The sequence below is a fragment of the Thalassophryne amazonica genome, unplaced genomic scaffold (genome assembly GCF_902500255.1).
Source record: "Thalassophryne amazonica unplaced genomic scaffold, fThaAma1.1, whole genome shotgun sequence".
Classification (NCBI taxonomy): Eukaryota; Metazoa; Chordata; class Actinopteri; order Batrachoidiformes; family Batrachoididae; genus Thalassophryne; species Thalassophryne amazonica.
Genome location: NW_022986362.1, coordinates 33,419 through 51,782, shown reverse-complemented (window position 1 = coordinate 51,782; position 18,364 = coordinate 33,419). Strand labels below are relative to the sequence as shown.

The window sequence follows — 18,364 nt, the reverse complement described above, 5'->3', positions numbered from 1 at the left end:
TATGTAGATCAGTGAGTATAAATAGGCAGTGTTGTGGAAAGTAACTTTGACAAGTTACTTTTTTAGTTACTTTTTTTAGTTGCTTTATACAGGTGCTTTATGCAGTTACTTCATTAGCAGCTTTATGCAATTACTTTATTAGAATCTGCAGAAAACTTGCAACTAATAAGTAATGTAACTAATAAGGTAACGAGTAATCTAACTTGGTTACTCGTAAGATTGAGCAATCAGAAAAGTAACTAATCAGCAAAGTAACTAATAGTTACTTTTCTGAGTACTAAATCTTAAAAATAACCAAATTAGATTATGAGTAACTTTATTAATTACATTCAGCAGCTGCCGACAAGGTGTCCGCAGCTGCTAATGAAGTAAATGTAAGAAGTAACTGTAAAATATAACTGTATAGATTAACTAATGAAGTAACTTTCCAAAGTTACTTTCCCCAACACTGTAAATAGGAGGGATAAAGCAGCAGAGATCAGATTGTCTGTGCAGAAGCTCTGCAGCTCACAGATCCAGACATGACACCAACAATCACTGCAGCAACGAGCAATTCTCAGGAGCATCTGACTCTGAGCCACAAGGTAAACTGGACACTCGTGCACATTTAGACATCATGCATCAGGATTTGTCCTTTTGCTGCTGACACTAGACTGTAGAAGAAGGTTTTCTTCATGCCTCTGTTGTTCTGTGTGCAGCTGAGAAAGCCTGTGGTGGAGAAGTTGCGCAGAGAGCGAATCAACAGCAGCATCGAGCAGCTCAAGTCTCTCCTGGGTCCAGAGTTCCTCAGACAGCAGCCAGACTCCAAGCTGGAGAAAGCAGACATCCTGGAGATGACAGTTTGCTTCCTGAGACGACTGCAGCAGCAGAATCAAGCTGTGGACTCAGCAGCTGTCCATCAGGGCTACTCCAGGTGTGTCCAAGAGGTGGCGCAATTCCTGTCCGAGGCCGACGTGCAGACACATTTCCAGAGAAGACTGCTGAAGAACTTCCACAAGCTGCAGTCTTCCTCTGAGAAGAAGCTGACAGAGGCTGACTTCTCTCTTCTGAGCTCCACAGTCCACAGCAGCAGCAAACAGGAGAGCGCCCTCTGTCATTCAAAGCGCATATTAAACAAATATGTAGGACTGCTTTTTTGCATTTGCGCAATATCTCTAAAATTAGAAAGGTCTTGTCTCAGAGTGATGCTGAAAAACTAATTCATGCATTTATTTCCTCTAGGCTGGACTATTGTAATTCATTATTATCAGGTTGTCCTAAAAGTTCCCTAAAAAGCCTTCAGTTAATTCAAAATGCTGCAGCTAGAGTACTGACGGGGACTAGAAGGAGAGAGCATATCTCACCCATATTGGCCTCTCTTCATTGGCTTCCTGTTAATTCTAGAATAGAATTTAAAATTCTTCTTCTTACTTATAAGGTTTTGAATAATCAGGTCCCATCTTATCTTAGGGACCTCGTAGTACCATATCACCCCAATAGAGCACTTCGCTCTCAGACTGCAGGCTTACTTGTAGTTCCTAGGGTTTGTAAGAGTAGAATGGGAGGCAGAGCCTTCAGCTTTCAGGCTCCTCTCCTCTGGAACCAGCTCCCAATTCAGATCAGGGAGACAGACACCCTCTCTACTTTTAAGATTAGGCTTAAAACTTTCCTTTTTGCTAAAGCTTATAGTTAGGGCTGGATCAGGTGACCCTGAACCATCCCTTAGTTATGCTGCTATAGACTTAGACTGCTGGGGGGTTCCCATGATGCACTGAGTGTTTCTTTCTCTTTTTGCTCTGTATGCACCACTCTGCATTTAATCATTAGTGATTGATCTCTGCTCCCCTCCACAGCATGTCTTTTTCCTGGTTCTCTCCCTCAGCCCCAACCAGTCCCAGCAGAAGACTGCCCCTCCCTGAGCCTGGTTCTGCTGGAGGTTCCTTCCTGTTAAAAGGGAGTTTTTCCTTCCCACTGTAGCCAAGTGCTTGCTCACAGGGGGTCGTTTTGACCGTTGGGGTTTTACATAATTATTGTATGGCCTTGCCTTACAATATAAAGCGCCTTGGGGCAACTGTTTGTTGTGATTTGGCGCTATATAAAAAAAATTGATTGATTGATTGATTGGAGGCCGTGGCGCAGTACAGCGTCTTGAAGCGGTTTTTTATTATTATTATTATTATTATTATTATTATTATTCATGTTTCACACCTACAGCACACACCTACAGCTTGAAGCTGGCAGCAGACGAACTAAAATTACGTCTTTGATCCTTTGACTTTGAAAAATGTTTCCAGAGGAAACGGTGAAACATTGAAAGTGTCTTTGACATGAAGAAAGGGAACATCTGACGTTCACGTTGTATCAGTGAAACATAAACGACTTTATTATTGACTAAAGCTTCCAGTTTTATATATGCTTCTCTGCTTCTTTTTTATCTTTGTTTTTAATTTGTCCTGTACAGTGTACTTGGGTGTTTTGAAAGGCGCTTTTAAATAAAATGGATTATTATTATTAATATGTAAAACTGTTTGATCACTTCATTATTTTGTCGTTGATATGATGAAATGATGATGTGATTGTTTCTGATCATGTTGATCAATAACTTGAATTGTTCTCTGCGTAGACATTTTGTTGAGATGGACTTCATCTCATAATTTTCAGATCTTTGATTTATTAACATTAATCTGTGGTAGGATAGTGTATTTTTTTATCCTTTTATCTAAAGACTTTGATATCCTGATCATATCAGTGTTGTTTTTTTCAGTTTCTTCACTTTATGATGAGTTTAAACTGATCTGTTCAAAGGTCACTGTGATCTCTGTTGACTTTCATAAAGAACTCATTAAGTTCAGTAGAATTGATGAATGTGTTTGTGTCTTTTGTAAAGACGTTTATTCCTCAACTCATTTCTGTGTGTTGGTCAAATGTCCATGTTGTCGTTGTGATGTATGTATTCTTTTGTTTGTTTGTTTGTTTGTTTGTTTGTTTCTTAAATGAAAATGATGGAGCTGCTGTCGCCACTGATTGTTGATCTTAAGCGTGATTTTTGTCATGATTTTGAATGTACATCTTTTTTTTCTGTCAAAATGATTCCCTGCTGTATATGTCATTTGTCATTTGAGTTTCAGATTTCTCTTGTTAAGTCAGGATAAATAAATTTTAATTTTTGTGATTTTTCATGTTGATCCTTTAATGGATCTTAATGTCATCTATTTCTTTATAGAATGTTCCATTTATTTTTTTATTTTTTATTTTTATTTTTTTTTGTAAAAGTTACATTCTTGTTTGCTTCATCAAAATTAAACAGCAGTAGATCACTTGAGTCACACTGTGAAGCTTTTTAAAACTTTATGTCTTTTATCCCATGTAAGATGTTTTAGCATGTCTTTGTGTATGTATGTCTTTGTGTGCATGCTTAATATTTATGCCTTTTGTAAAGATAATTGTTATATTTCCCAATTCTTTTGGAGGTCATCACTTTTGTCTTCCTGCTTTCTGAAACATTTTTGAGTGGAATAAACAAAGATGTATCCTGTTGAAATTTGATTCTTGTTTCTGGTGTGTGACACTGATGATGAAAGAGTTAAATCTGAAGTTAATGAGTCACACTGTTTGTTTTATTAAGTCATGTCGTAAAAGTTCTGCATGCATATTTTCTCAGTTTAAGATTTCTATGACATCATAAATCTTAATAAAAACAAACACTGCATACAAATGATGCATAAACACGCTGGAATTAAGCTGATACAAATTTTCATGTGATATTTATGCCAATGTGTTAATTCAATTCAGAAAAAAAACGTTATCTGAGGGATACAAACTGACGAAATTTCATTTAATGCATTTGTATGCATATATACATACTGCATCTATGTATGTAAGTATTATCTTTGTTATGATTATTATTTTTGTTATCCATCAATGCACTTTCTATGCCTGCTTACTCCAATCAAGGGTCACGAGCCCATCCCAGGAGTCATAGGGTGAGAGGCGAAGTACACCCTGGACAGGACACCAGCAGGCTTGTGCAAAATTCTGAATTGAATTGAGAATGTCTCCCAAATTCCAATTCAATTCCATGAACTTGAATTGAATTTTAACTGAGGTTGCAAACAGGAAGTAGAACTACAATTCAGATTTAAAGTGAAGGAAGTAGAATTGAAAGTCCATGAAATTCCAATTGATCATTTTGGAGTATTCCTGAATCATGCTTCCATTTATGACTGTTTTACATATTTCATACAAATATTATTACTATGAACTTCATTTACACATTAATTTAATTACAGCAAATGTTTCTCATCGAAAAACAGATAAAACAGATCATTTAATTTGATGTATTATAAGTTTCAAAATATGGAAAATGGCGGAAATATGCTTAATTTAGTTAGTTTTGTAGTTAGTCGTTTTGTAGTTTAGTAGTAGTTTTGTCTTGTGGGCCATTTTTCTATAACTCTTCATTTGTTTTAACTGTGCAGTTTCTTCTGTTGGCGGTCCTCGCGGCGCTGTCCATGGTGCTGAAATATCTGCTTCTTACTCCTTTGCAGCACGTTGGAGTGAAAAATATCTCAAACGATGATGATGGTGATCATTTTGTCTTTTTATATGTTTTGTAACTGCAGTGACGACAAAATCAAACAGAGAAATCACATGGAGTCCACAGAGACATACACGATGAAAAAAGAACATTTTTAATAAAAATGTGGCACAAACAACAGATCAGATGCTGGTAATGGAGGCCTGCTATTACGCTTTTATAAAAGGCAGACATAAATCATCTTTATTCCTCCGCACTTTCTCCATCATCAGTTTGCGCAACTACGAGAAACAGCGTTTACGTTTTCTTTTCTCATTACAATGCCAGTGTTCATGTGTGAGAAAAACAAACCGTCAAATTCAAACGTTTCAACTGTTTTTGTCATAAATGCGATTATTTATTATTATTATTTAATATTTCGACTTTTCTGAACGTCATATTTATTAAATCAAACATTTGCCTTTCCAACTCGAAAATAAGAAACAAAAAAGTTTGATTTTCCAAGTGCTTCTGGGTATGAAGTTAAATATCAGAAATAATTACGAGGCATTAAAGCAAAAACTAGACTTTTGGAGTCATAAATGAGAAATTCTCAACTCTTATCAGTTGTTATAAAACAGAAAGTAAATATGTCGACTTTGAAAGATGAGTTTAGTGAAGTAAGGTCAGTGACTCTGCTTTAAAGCCAGTCAAAATGATCACTTTCTAAGCCCAGCATGCAAGACAATTTTTTACATTTTAATTTTGTGAGTGAAACGTCCAAAATTTCAACATTCGTAGTTAGGGTCTGTTTAAAATATTTTGTCTAAATTATGTAAACATCAGCTTTCATGTAAAATTTGTTTGATTATAAAAATCATCTTGACTTAGTGATAATCCAAATCAAAATTATGAGTTTTCTGAGGAAAAGGATATAAAATAAATTTCAATGTTTTTAGGTCAGTTATGAAGTCAAACAAAGACTTGAAGATCAAATTTTGAGTTTTTAAGCTGTAGAGATGCAAAGTCACAACTGAAATTTTAGAAGTCATAATGTTGAGACAATGCACACTCTGAGACTCAGAGCAACTCTGGGAACAATTATAACTTTTTAAGTCAGAATTAAGTGATTAAAAGTTGGAAATTTGATCTTTTTGTCATGATGATTCAAAAGTTAAAAAATTTTACATTTTCTCTCAAAATACGAGACAGAAAAGATTCAAAGTGATGTGAAGTCATGTTTTTGTACTGAGAACTCAGGACTCTTTAGTTATTTGTCATGAATATAATTTTAATATTTGATTTGAGGGTGCATTCACTATCTTCTTGTCCTGCACTTGGACCATAAACATTCTTCTGTCTTAGGTTTAACATCATTTGTTCATGTCCTTCACAGTGCGTACATCCTCCACTCACACACTTGACTGGAATTTCAATTTCAATTTATTTTCATTTATATAGCGCCAAATCACACAGGTAAGGTCTAACTTTACCAACCCCCAGAGCAACAGTGGTAAGGAAAAACTCCCTCTGAGGAAGAAACCTCAAGCAGACCAGACTCAAAGGGGTGACCCTCTGCTTGGGCCATGCTACAAACATAAATTACAGAACAATTCGATAATACAAGAAATGCTGTTGGCACACAGAACAAGAGGGTCGCCAACACAAATACAACTCCCATCTCTGGATGGAGCTGCACCTTAAACAGAGAGAAAAAACAGAATCAGGCAACAGAAAGACAAAAAAAATACTGTAATTTGTCAGCATTAAACAACAAGAAAAACAGAGAAATACTAAGGTGATCGCCGGCCACTAGCCCTAAACTTCACTAAAAGACCCAGAATTGAGGTAAAGTTGAGGCCGCAGCCCACTCCAATTACTAATAAATTAATTAAAAGAGTAAAAAGCGTAAAACAAAACTGTACCATTATGCTAGCCATATGAAAGGGAAATTAATGGAAACGGGAAAAGATAAATCCCTAGTTCTTGTCCCACTCTGCAAAGGAAAGGGTCACCTAGATTGCAACAACTACAGATCTGCTGTTTATGTCAGCAAAGGTGCTTGCAGGTATCATTCAGTTCCAGTTAGCTGTCACTCCGTAACCGGAGCACTCTGGCGTCACATCCAAGAAGCCAACTAATCGACTGCACCCTACCTTATCCATCCAGGACACATGTTGGTGTAGCACCTCCTTCTCAAAGCACCAGGCACAAAAACAGGTTGAGTCTAAAGATGAGTGGAAAAGGTGTGATAATAAGACCCCATTAAGCTCACATTCAACAGCATCCCACGTGTCAAGGGAGCATGAGTTTTATCTCAAGCACTTTAAATTCAATATAAAAACAGGGCTTTTGTTTCCTCTGCACCAGACGTGACGTGTCCTCAGGTGGTTGTGACTTCAGTGTGGGTCTTATCTTTATGTCTTTAGTGGCCCTTATCAGGCCTGCCGTCTGAGCCACATGTGCAGCCGTCTGATCCCATCAGACAGCGGGAAGCTTCCCAGGTAATAAAAGCCTAACGACCTGCTTGTGTCGGGTCTGTACCTTTAGATATCTGGAGTAGCATTCCCTCGGCTGAGGCCAGCTAACCATGAGATAATTGATGCCTCTGTGCTATTGTTGTGTCGGCCTCGCCCACCGGCCTCAGAGTGTGGGAAAGCTAATCCTGGCCGGGACTCATGCCTTTGTAATGCTAATGTCCAGCTATAAATGGAGAAGAGGGATCGTCATCGCTCAGCTCTCATCATCAGCCAGAAGCTGCACTGCACCAGAATGGCTCCAAGCACCACCAGAGACTCTCCCATTGCAATGCTGTCCACCAAAGACAGGCACAAAGTGAGTAATGCTGCTCATCCTCTCTGCTCCCTCTTCTCTGCTCCTCTGCTCTGAGTCATGACTTGACTTTTCTCTTTCTTACTTTGTTCTCTAGCTGAGGAAGCCGGTCGTGGAGAAGATGAGGCGAGATCGCATCAACAATTGCATCGAGCAGCTCAAAGTCCTGCTGGAAAAGGAGTTCCACAAGCAGGATCCCAACGCCAAGCTGGAGAAGGCCGACGTCCTGGAGATGACGGTGGTGTTCCTGAAGCAGCAGCTGCATCCTCGGGGCTCAGACCCTCGGACTGCGCACGGTGAGGGCTACTCCCGCTGCTGGAAGGAGACCCTGCACTTTCTGACTGCCAACACCTTAAAAGAGACGATGCTGCCGCACCTCCGTTACGTCCACTCTGCTCACAGAGCCGACCACGACACCTCCTCCATGTCTGTCCATGGCCCTGTGAAGCAGCTTTCCAGCCCCACCAAAGCAGTATGGAGGCCGTGGTAGACGTTCCATGAGCTCCTCCTCACAAAGGATGCCTGTTGTCCATTATGAATGTTGTAGGAAATTTGTTTTCCACTCATGTTTTCCCGTCCATTGTGAATGTTGTATAGAAGACTTACATTGGAGCCTGATTCACTGTCAGACCAAAAGCTTTACTCCATCATGGAGTTACTGTGCCTTTATAATGTAAATATCTTTAATGTAGGGAAGTTTCCTATTTCTGGAGCTTTTAAAAGTTCTTACCTGCATCTATGTGACTCCTGTGGAGTTAATGTTTAATCTGTAATGTATAATGCACTGGAGATGGCTTTCTCAGGTCTTCCATGTGAAGTGAATGTGACCTTTTGAAAAGGAAGATTAACCAATCAGCTGCCTACTGATACTTAAATAAAACCATCATGTTTCTAATTTTGATTTATTTTTCCATTTTCCTTCTTAAAGTTTATACTGGACTTTTTAACAGCTACTTTTGCTCTGCCACTGTCTTTCTCAAAAGTCACTTTAATTGACATTATTATTAAATAAAAATTAGAACATCATCTGCATAAAGAATGAATGAAAATCAGTTTGATCCCCTACACTTTTTCAAAATATTATATAAAATATTTATACAGTTAGTCTCATTGAGACACAAAGTCTCATTCTCAAGAGAGACCTGTTTCAGTCAGACATACAATATAGCAAACAACAAATCGTTACAGACAGACAGAGATATAATACACAGTATCAGTATAAACCAGTACAATCAAAGTGCCAAATAGAAGCAGATCCTAAATACTAAAAACAGGAACACGTTTCCAGGAATTTTTCAAGTGTCCTTAAAATAAGATTGAAATCCCCCATGGGAATCAAACTGGACAACTTCAGATCCTGTTGTAGAATGTTCCAGGTTGAAAAAGCCTTTTTGCCCAACGCAACAGTGAAGGAACACTGAAGGCAACAAGGGCCTTGGCTGAATGCTGTGGCCACACTGTATGCGGGACATGTAGATATATGAGGCCAATAGTCGAAGGATGGATTTGTAAATGAAATTGTACCAATGAAAAAGTCTACATATGGATAGTGATGATCAGTTGACCATAGCACAGCGGTGTGTGAGATGTTTACAGCCAGTTATGAATCTTAAAAATCTGTGGTAAACAACATCCAACATCTGTAGAGAACAGGCAGAGGCATTCATATAAACAATGTCACCATAATCAATTACTGGCAAGAAAGTGGCAGCTACAAGCCATTTCCTTGCATTGAATATAAAAAATAATTAAAAATAATTCTGAATTAATGCATTTTGATCATGTTGATAGATAAAGGTTCACACCATAATGGAATTTATTATTTTATTTTTCAGTTTAATTTTTAAGGTACATCTTGTTAGAGTTTTGAAAACCTGCTTTTGCTTCATGATTGTTTCACATCACCTACATTAACTGACATTAATATTAACAAAGACAAGAACATCATCTGCATAAAGAATATATGAAAATCAATTTGATCACCCACACTTTAAAGAATTGAAATAATTCTGAATTAATTTTGTTTTGCAACTTCCTCATTTTGATGTATTAAAGTTCTAACTATATTTTACTTGAGATCTTTTTTAATTTAATTCTTAAAGTTCATCATGTTAGACCATATAACACCCTCAGTTGCTCTCCGAATTTCTGTTTCTCATCAATTACATTAATATTAGTGGTATCATTATTATCATTATTATTATTATTATTATTATTATTATTATTATTATTATTATTATTATTATTATTATTATTATTAATAATAATAATAATAATAAAGATTTAGAACATCATCTGCACAAAGAATGAATAAAAAAAATCAGTTTGATCATCTGCACTCTTTTTGAAAAATTATTTCAAATAATTCTGAATTAACAAAACCCAAAGCATTTGGTCTAATCACTGTCTGTCTGCTTTATCACAGGAATCACTGAGCTTGTAGTTTTAAACTTGGTGTCAAACCTTTTTTGCAAGATCCAAGTTTTAAGTGAAACACTTTTCCAGAAACTGAAGTGTTACTGTGGCAACAGCCAAGAATAACGTCCACCCACTACTCATATCAAACCACTCAGGTAGATTTTGGGTCTATATTACTCAAAGATCCCAACAAATGACTGGTCGGTGTGCCCTTTGACCTCAAGTCAGTTTCAAGAACAGCTGAATATTTATATTTTAATGTACAGTGATGTAATGCAGATGGGAAACACTTGTGCAGTTTATTAATATTTTCACACCAAAATCCAGACAATGCAACCTGAAGCAGAGTCGGGCCTGATTGGCTGGGAGAGCGGAGTTGACTCAGAAAGGGCATCCAGTGGAAAACTTGTGCCAAATCCTTGTGTGGATGTGAGCTGGATCTGCTGTGGCAACCCTGCGAAACTGGGAGCAGCCAAAAGAGAACAACAACCAGTTCAAAATCCCACAGCAGGTTGTGCATTGTCAGAAAAGTTTGTCTGTTTTTATGAATTTTTATTATTATAATAATAAATATACTGTGGAAGGGCTGGGTGAGCAGAGTTATGTTCTACTCCCTGCTGGTCCTGTTTAACATGAATCTGTCCATGCGTGAGGCATCATGTGGGATAAAATGTTTTTGAAGCACACGGGGGTTTTACACACATGCACATTCACATATTTGGAGCAATCAGTCTCATGCTCGCTAAATCGGATTGGGACGGCATGCTCTCACACGTGCAGGAGGGCACCCGTGAGAGTGATGAGTGCTCGTGTGTGAGCGTGCCCGCCCTGTGCTTTGTGTACTAAGCCCCAGGCTGCCATCAGTATAGTGAGCTCTGTCAGCTCTGGTTTCATCAAACAGCTGCTAAGCTGAGCTGCTGCTGTGCTGCTGTGCTGCAGGGCGCGTCTCCCCTGTGTGGAGCCTGCCTCTCCACAGCTTTCCCACACTCCTCAGCCATTCTCCCCCTTTATCCCCGGGACAATAGAAGTGTGCCGTGTTAAATTATCCGCCCGCCATGCCGGTGAGAAACCTCCTGACCCTATTGCTGGCCTCCCATTTCTCTTCTTACAAATCGGACTCAGGATCTGGAGGGAAAACCTGCCTCACTATAGTATCTGCATGAAGATCATTAGGAACAAGTAATCAACACTTATCTGATCCAAATCAATGTAGAAGCTCAGAAACCCCCCCAGCAGTCCATCAACAGTTTACAGCTTATAAACAAATCAATGCAGAAAAAAAAAATCACTGAATGATTTGAATGAAATACTGAACAATGTTTTTTCAATGAGACAGACAGACAGACAGACAGACAGACAGACACAGACAGACAGACAGAGACAGACAGACAGACAGACAGACAGACAGACAGACAGACAGACAGACAGATAGACAGACAGATAGATAGATAGATAGATAGATAGATAGATAGATAGATAGATAGATAGATAGATAGATAGATAGATAGATAGATAGATAGATAGATAGATAGATAGATAGATAGATAGATAGATAGATAGATAGATAGATAGATAGATAGATAGATAGATAGATAGATAGATAGATAGATAGATAGATAGACCAAAGCAGTTGTTAATCATTAACACCCACAGTTGTTAATCATTAACACCCACAGTGTTCTTTTTAATATACAAGGTGTGTCTTTATATGTCCACACTTAGTAGTGTTGTTTTAACACTTTTCAAAATATTACATTTGTGACACTCTGTTACCTGACTAACTCACAGTATATAAAGTTTGGACTCTTTTTAAAAGCCAAATTCAAAGAGAATGCATGGGGCCATTTGTAGTTATTGCAAAATTTACTGTGTGGACAGACAGACGGATGGACAAATGGACCGGCTGAGTTTGTATTTGAAGAAGCAGGTGATGATGTGTTTTCTAACCTGCGTGAGCATGTGGGAACTCTCTGCCCTGTGTCTGATGTAAGCAGCTGCAAGTTGGAGTGCAGAAGTCATCTGTTCTCACAGGTGAGAAAAGACAAGTTTGCACACCACACCGTCAGTAAGCACGCACGCACATACACACACACACACACATACTGCACCATTATACTGGCACATGCACACACTGAAAGAGCGTGTGTGTGTCTTGTACTACCTGTGGCAACACTTTACTGTGTTGAGATAATCTCACCACAATCATAATGATGTGTTTCCATCATTTAATTGTAATCGAGAGAGAATCTGCCTTCAAATATCTGCCTATGAGAACTGACGTGAAAAGAGAACATTATAGTGTGTGTGTGTACATACACACACACACACACACATATATATATATATATATATATATATATATATATATATATATATATATATATATATATATATACACGCGTGTCTTGCAAAAGTATTTGGCCACTTGGTATTTCACACAGTTTCATTTGTTTATGGCATTTCAAATACAAAAAGTAAATCAGCCTTCTCACTATAAAAATTATAAAATTATCTTCCTTAGACTCAAACTGAAAGTAAATCTCTACAACCTGATATAAATTAATTAAAAATATAAAAGCCAAGATGATGAGTTGTATAAATAATCAGCCCCTTTGGTATAATACCTGTAAATAATCAGTTTAATTGCCAGTTTTCTTCAGACAAGTCAGGGGATGGATACATAAACATTTCCAAGTCATTGAATATGTCTTGAACTTCATTTACATCAGTTATGAAGAAATACAAACAGTATGACACTCTATGGTAAATCTGCGTGGAGTAGACAGTTCTCAAAAACTGAGTGACTGTGCAAGAAGGAGAAGGCCCAAGGTGGCTTTCCTTGGTGAGGAAAGCCACCAAGACACCCAGACAACCCAGAAGTTGTTACAGGCTTCCGTGGCTGTGACTGGAGAAATTGTGTACAGTGCATGTTTTGCAGTTATACAGCTTCATGATGAAGTGGTACAGAGGAGGGTTTTCTTTCACCAAAACATTAAATCTAGGCTTGCATCTCAGATGTACCTTCTGGCAAATTGTAACTGAACTTTCAGGTCTTCTTCTTTTTAGTAAAACCCTCCATTTCCATTTATAATGACCCACTGAGGACGTCAGACTCCATTAATGCTCTACAGCCAAACAGTTGGTGGTGGTGGCAATACATCGTGTTGGTTTTTAAACTGCCAATAAACTCAACAGAAGAAGAAGAAGACCGGGTGTGGTTCAGTTCCACCTGTCATTTATTTTTGGACATTGTTTGCTGTGAAAGTGTAGTGACACGGACCCACAACAGGGGGCACAAATGAACGGTCAATATGAACGGGACGCGGCCGGCGCGGAGTGGCGGCACAGGAAAAACACCTCCGTGTTGATAACCATTTGTAAAATCCAGGCGGCTTTTGATGGCTTTCAGTGGAGTGAGTATATGAGAAATTGTTTAACAGCTGGACATGTTCCAACTTGTCCTTAAGGCTTCCAACGGAGGTGTTTTTCCTGTGGCGGAGCATCGCGGCGGCTGCAAGCCGACGCGCGGACCCGTCCGCATGTCTTTCATTAAAAAAATCTCCTTTAACAGTGGAATATCCGGATAAAATGCTGAAACCGACTTCTTCTGAAACTTCTCTGTTCTCTCACGACGTCCTGGATCAATAGAGCCTGAAATGTGGAGGTTTTCAGCTTGAAACAGGCTGATGACGCCGCCTGAGAGCACTGCGCGACGTCTCGCACTGTGGGAAGTCCTTAAAGCGACAGTATCACCTCAAAATCTCTCATCAGCCGTTAAAATTTTCACTGAAAACCAGCTTAATTTTTCGAACCATGTCCACTTCGATGTGTCTCACAGGTTTAGAAAAAATTTTGATCAAAGCGCCAGTCTCTCAGCAACTTCTCAGACAAAGGAATTCCGACGAGGGGCTGGACGACTCCTCCCACAAGGAGTGCTCACAGGCGAATGACGTCACCGACAGGCGTGGAAAAACTCACGCATGCGCACGAGGGTTCAAGCATGTCTGACGTAAAAACATATGAATGAAATCCATATAGTTTTTGAAAAAAATAAAAAGGACCTATACTTTATGGACAGACCTCGTATTGTAACACAAAACGGCTGAGGATATTACCTTCAATGAAGTACGATATCTCGGCGATGAGGTGGAGATGACGTCTGGGTTTTATGGAGTGAGGTGATGAAGAATGAGTGACAGCTGTCAGGAAGTAATGAGTAACAGCTGTCACTCCCGGCTGTGTCCGTGGCGGCAGCGCCCTCTCGTGCCTGAAGCCCGCACTTCAGGCAGGGCGCCCTGTGGTGGTGGGCCAGCAGTACCTCCTCTTCTGGCGGCCCACACAACATTGTTGATGGGACAAAGTGCTGCTGTCCCATGTTTCACGTTGAGAAATGCACCTACAACAGACAAACATCGACAGACTTCTTTAAAAACACTGCGTTTATTCATGTCAGTAATATGGCTTTTTTTTTGTCTTGGTGGATCAAATGGGATTTATTTTCATCGCAAGCAGAGCTCTCAAGATGCATCAGATGGCTGAACGCTGGCAGAAATATATTTCAACTTTTAAAATAACTTATTTTTCTTGTTGTTGATGGGACAAAGTGCTGGAGTTCCCTGCGCCCGGCTGAGAAATGCACCCGGAGCAGACAAACATTGGGGGACTTCATTTAAAAATGCTGTGTTTCTTCAGTAATTTCCATGATAAGAAACTAAAGTATTTACCAGACATCATTTTCCAAAACAAGAAGCTCTTCTCATCAGGCTGTGATGATGAATTTGACCAGGTCAGATTAAGATTTTATACTTACTCAGTGTGTGAATAATTGGCAAAGCTTCTGGGGAAAACCTGGTCTTGTTAGGAGAGACGGCATCCATCCCACTTTGGATGGAGCAGCTCTCATTTCTAGAAATCTGGCCAATTGTCTTAAATCCTACAAACCGTGACTATCAAGGGTTGGGACCAGGAAGCAGAGTTGTAGTCTTACACACCTCTCTGCAGCTTCTCTCCCCCTGCCATCCCCTCATTACCCCATCCCCGTAGAGACGGTGCCTGCTCCCAGACCACCAACAACCAGCAAAAATCTATTTAAGCACAAAAATTCAAAAAGAAAAAATAATATAGCACATTCAACTGCACCATAGACTAAAACAGTTAAATGTGGTCTATTAAACATTAGGTCTCTCTCTTCTAAGTCCCTGTTAGTAAATGATATAATAATTGATCAACATATTGATTTATTCTGCCTTACAGAAACCTGGTTACAGCAGGATGAATATGTTAGTTTAAATGAGTCAACACCCCCGAGTCACACTAACTGCCAGAATGCTCGTAGCACGGGCCGAGGCGGAGGATTAGCAGCAATCTTCCATTCCAGCTTATTAATTAATCAAAAACCCAGACAGAGCTTTAATTCATTTGAAAGCTTGACTCTTAGTCTTGTCCATCCAAATTGGAAGTCCCAAAAACCAGTTTTATTTGTTATTATCTATCGTCCACCTGGTCGTTACTGTGAGTTTCTCTGTGAATTTTCAGACCTTTTGTCTGACTTAGTGCTTAGCTCAGATAAGATAATTATAGTGGGCGATTTTAACATCCACACAGATGCTGAGAATGACAGCCTCAACACTGCATTTAATCTATTATTAGACTCAACTGGCTTTGCTCAAAATGTAAATGAGTCCACCCACCACTTTAATCATATCTTAGATCTTGTTCTGACTTATGGTATGGAAATTGAAGACTTAACAGTATTCCCTGAAAACTCCCTTCTGTCTGATCATTTCTTAATAACATTTACATTTACTGTGATGGACTACCCAGCAGTGGGGAATAAGTTTCATTACACTAGAAGTCTTTCAGAAAGCACTGTAACTAGGTTTAAGGATATGATTCCTTCTTTATGTTCTCTAATGCCATATACCAACACAGTGCAGAGTAGCTACCTAAACTCTGTAAGTGAGATAGAGTATCTCGTCAATAGTTTTACATCCTCATTGAAGACAACTTTGGATGCTGTAGCTCCTCTGAAAAAGAGAGCTTTAAATCAGAAGTGCCTGACTCTGTCGTATAACTCACAAACCCGCAGCTTAAAGCAGATAACCCGTAAATTGGAGAGGAAATAGCGTCTCACTAATTTAGAAGATCTTCACTTAGCCTGGAAAAAGAGTCTGTTGCTCTATAAAAAAGCCCTCCGTAAAGCTAGGACATCTTACTACTCATCACTAATTGAAGAAAATAAGAACAACCCCAGGTTTCTTTTCAGCACTGTAGCCAGGCTGACAAAAAGTCAGAGCTCTATTGAGCCGAGTATTCCTTTACTTTAACTAGTAATGACTTCATGACTTTCTTTGCTAATAAAATTTTAATTATTAGAGAAAAAATTATTCATAACCATCCCAAAGACGTATCGTTATCTTTGGCTGCTTTCAGTGATGCCGGTATTTGGTTAGACTCTTTCTCTCCGATTGTTCTGAGTTATTTTCATTAGTTACTTCATCTAAACCATCAACATGTCTATTAGACCCCATTCCTACCAGGCTGCTCAAGGAAGCCCTACCATTATTTAATGCTTCGATCTTAAATATGATCAATCTATTTTTATTAGTTGGCTATGTACCACAGGCTTTTAAGGTGGCAGTAATTAAACCATTACTTAAAAAGCCATCACTTGACCCAGCTATCTTAGCTAATTATAGGCCAATCTCCAACCTTCCTTTTCTCTCAAAAATTCTTGAAAGGGTAGTTGTAAAACAGCTAACTGATCATCTGCAGAGGAATGGTCTATTTGAAGAGTTTCAGTCAGGTTTTAGAATTAATCATAGTACAGAAACAGCATTAGTGAAGGTTACAAATGATCTTCTTATGGCCTCGGACAGTGGACTCATCTCTGTGCTTGTTCTGTTAGACCTCAGTGCTGCTTTTGATACTGTTGACCATAAAATTTTATTACAGAGATTAGAGCATGCCATAGGTATTAAAGGCACTGCGCTGCGGTGGTTTGAATCATATTTATCTAATACATTGCAATTTGTTCATGTAAATGGGGAATCTTCTTCACAGACTAAAGTTAATTATGGAGTTCCACAAGGTTCTGTGCTAGGACCAATTTTATTCACTTTATACATGCTTCCCTTAGGCAGTATTATTAGACGGCATTGCTTAAATTTCCATTGTTACGCAGATGATACCCAGCTTTATCTATCCATGAAGCCAGAGGACACACACCAATTAGCTAAACTGCATGATTGTCTTACAGACATAAAGACATGGATGACCTCTAATTTCCTGCTTTTAAACTCAGATAAAACTGAAGTTATTGTACTTGGCCCCACAAATCTTAGAAACATGGTGTCTAACCAGATCCTTACTCTGGATGGCATTACCCTGACCTCTTGTAATACTGTGAGAAATCTTGGAGTCATTTTTGATCAGGATATGTCATTCAATGCGCATATTAACCAAATATGTAGGACTGCTTTTTTGCATTTACGCAATATCTCTAAAATTAGAAAGGTCTTGTCTCAGAGTGATGCTGAAAAAACTAATTCATGCATTTATTTCCTCTAGGCTGGACTATTGTAATTCATTATTATCAGGTTGTCCTAAAAGTTCCCTGAAAAGCCTTCAGTTAATTCAAAATGCTGCAGCTAGAGTACTGACGGGGACTAGAAGGAGAGAGCATATCTCACCCATATTGGCCTCTCTTCATTGGTTTCCTGTTAATTCTAGAATAGAATTTAAAATTCTTCTTCTTACTTATAAGGTTTTGAATAATCAGGTCCCATCTTATCTTAGGGACCTCATAGTACCATATCACCCCAATAGAGCGCTTCGCTCTCAGACTGCAGGCTTACTTGTAGTTCCTAGGGTTTGTAAGAGTAGAATGGGAGGCAGAGCCTTCAGCTTTCAGGCTCCTCTCCTGTGGAACCAGCTCCCAATTCAGATCAGGGAGACAGACACTCTCTCTACTTTTAAGATTAGGCTTAAAACTTTCCTTTTTGCTAAAGCTTATAGTTAGGGCTGGATCAGGTGACCCTGAACCATCCCTTAGTTATGCTGCTATAGACGTAGACTGCTGGGGGGTTCCCATGATGCACTGTTTCTTTCTCTTTTTGCTCTGTATGCACCACTCTGCATTTAATCATTAGTGATCGATCTCTGCTCCCCTCCACAGCATGTCTTTTTCCTGGTTCTCTCCCTCAGCCCCAACCAGTCCCAGAAGAAGACTGCCCCTCCCTGAGCCTGGTTCTGCTGGAGGTTTCTTCCTGTTAAAAGGGAGTTTTTCCTTCCCACTGTAGCCAAGTGCTTGCTCACAGGGGGTCGTTTTGACCGTTGGGGTTTTACATAATTATTGTATGGCCTTGCCTTACAATATAAAGCGCCTTGGGGCAACTGTTTGTTGTGATTTGGCGCTATATAAAAAATTGATTGATTGATTGTATGCACCACTCTGCATTTAATCATTAGTGATTGATCTCTGCTCCCCTCCACAGCATGTCTTTTTCCTGGTTCTCTCCCTCAGCCCCAACCAGTCCCAGCAGAAGACTGCCCCTCCCTGAGCCTGGTTCTGCTGGAGGTTTCTTCCTGTTAAAAGGGAGTTTTTCCTTCCCACTGTCG

At 39.1% G+C, this 18,364-nt stretch overlaps 2 protein-coding genes across 2 annotated transcripts; both read left to right on the top strand.

The window, feature by feature from the left end:
• The first annotated feature begins 472 nt into the window (after window positions 1–472).
• LOC117506123 (transcription factor HES-5-like) lies at window positions 473–7,014 on the top strand. Its single transcript, XM_034165629.1, has 3 exons — window positions 473–584; window positions 699–1,092; window positions 6,938–7,014. The coding sequence occupies exons 1-3, from the start codon at window positions 522–524 to the stop codon at window positions 7,012–7,014; spliced, it is 534 nt and encodes a 177-aa protein (XP_034021520.1). The 5' UTR covers window positions 473–521.
• An 18-nt stretch (window positions 7,015–7,032) lies between these two features.
• Window positions 7,033–8,207, top strand: LOC117506125 (transcription factor HES-5-like). The gene is made up of 2 exons (XM_034165631.1): window positions 7,033–7,330; window positions 7,425–8,207. Exons 1-2 carry the CDS (start codon window positions 7,205–7,207, stop codon window positions 7,815–7,817), a joined length of 519 nt encoding a protein of 172 aa, XP_034021522.1. The 5' UTR covers window positions 7,033–7,204; the 3' UTR covers window positions 7,818–8,207.
• Window positions 8,208–18,364: the final 10,157 nt, after the last annotated feature.

Coding starts and splice junctions, on each gene's coding strand:
- LOC117506123 (XM_034165629.1), top strand. CDS start 522: ATGACACCAACAATCACTGCAGCAACGAGCAATTCTCAGGAGCATCTG. Junction 585..698: donor ATCTGACTCTGAGCCACAAG/GTAAACTGGACA, acceptor TTCTGTGTGCAG/CTGAGAAAGCCTGTGGTGGA. Junction 1,093..6,937: donor CAAACAGGAGAGCGCCCTCT/GTCATTCAAAGC, acceptor GGCCCTTATCAG/GCCTGCCGTCTGAGCCACAT.
- LOC117506125 (XM_034165631.1), top strand. CDS start 7,205: ATGGAGAAGAGGGATCGTCATCGCTCAGCTCTCATCATCAGCCAGAAG. Junction 7,331..7,424: donor CCACCAAAGACAGGCACAAA/GTGAGTAATGCT, acceptor TTTGTTCTCTAG/CTGAGGAAGCCGGTCGTGGA.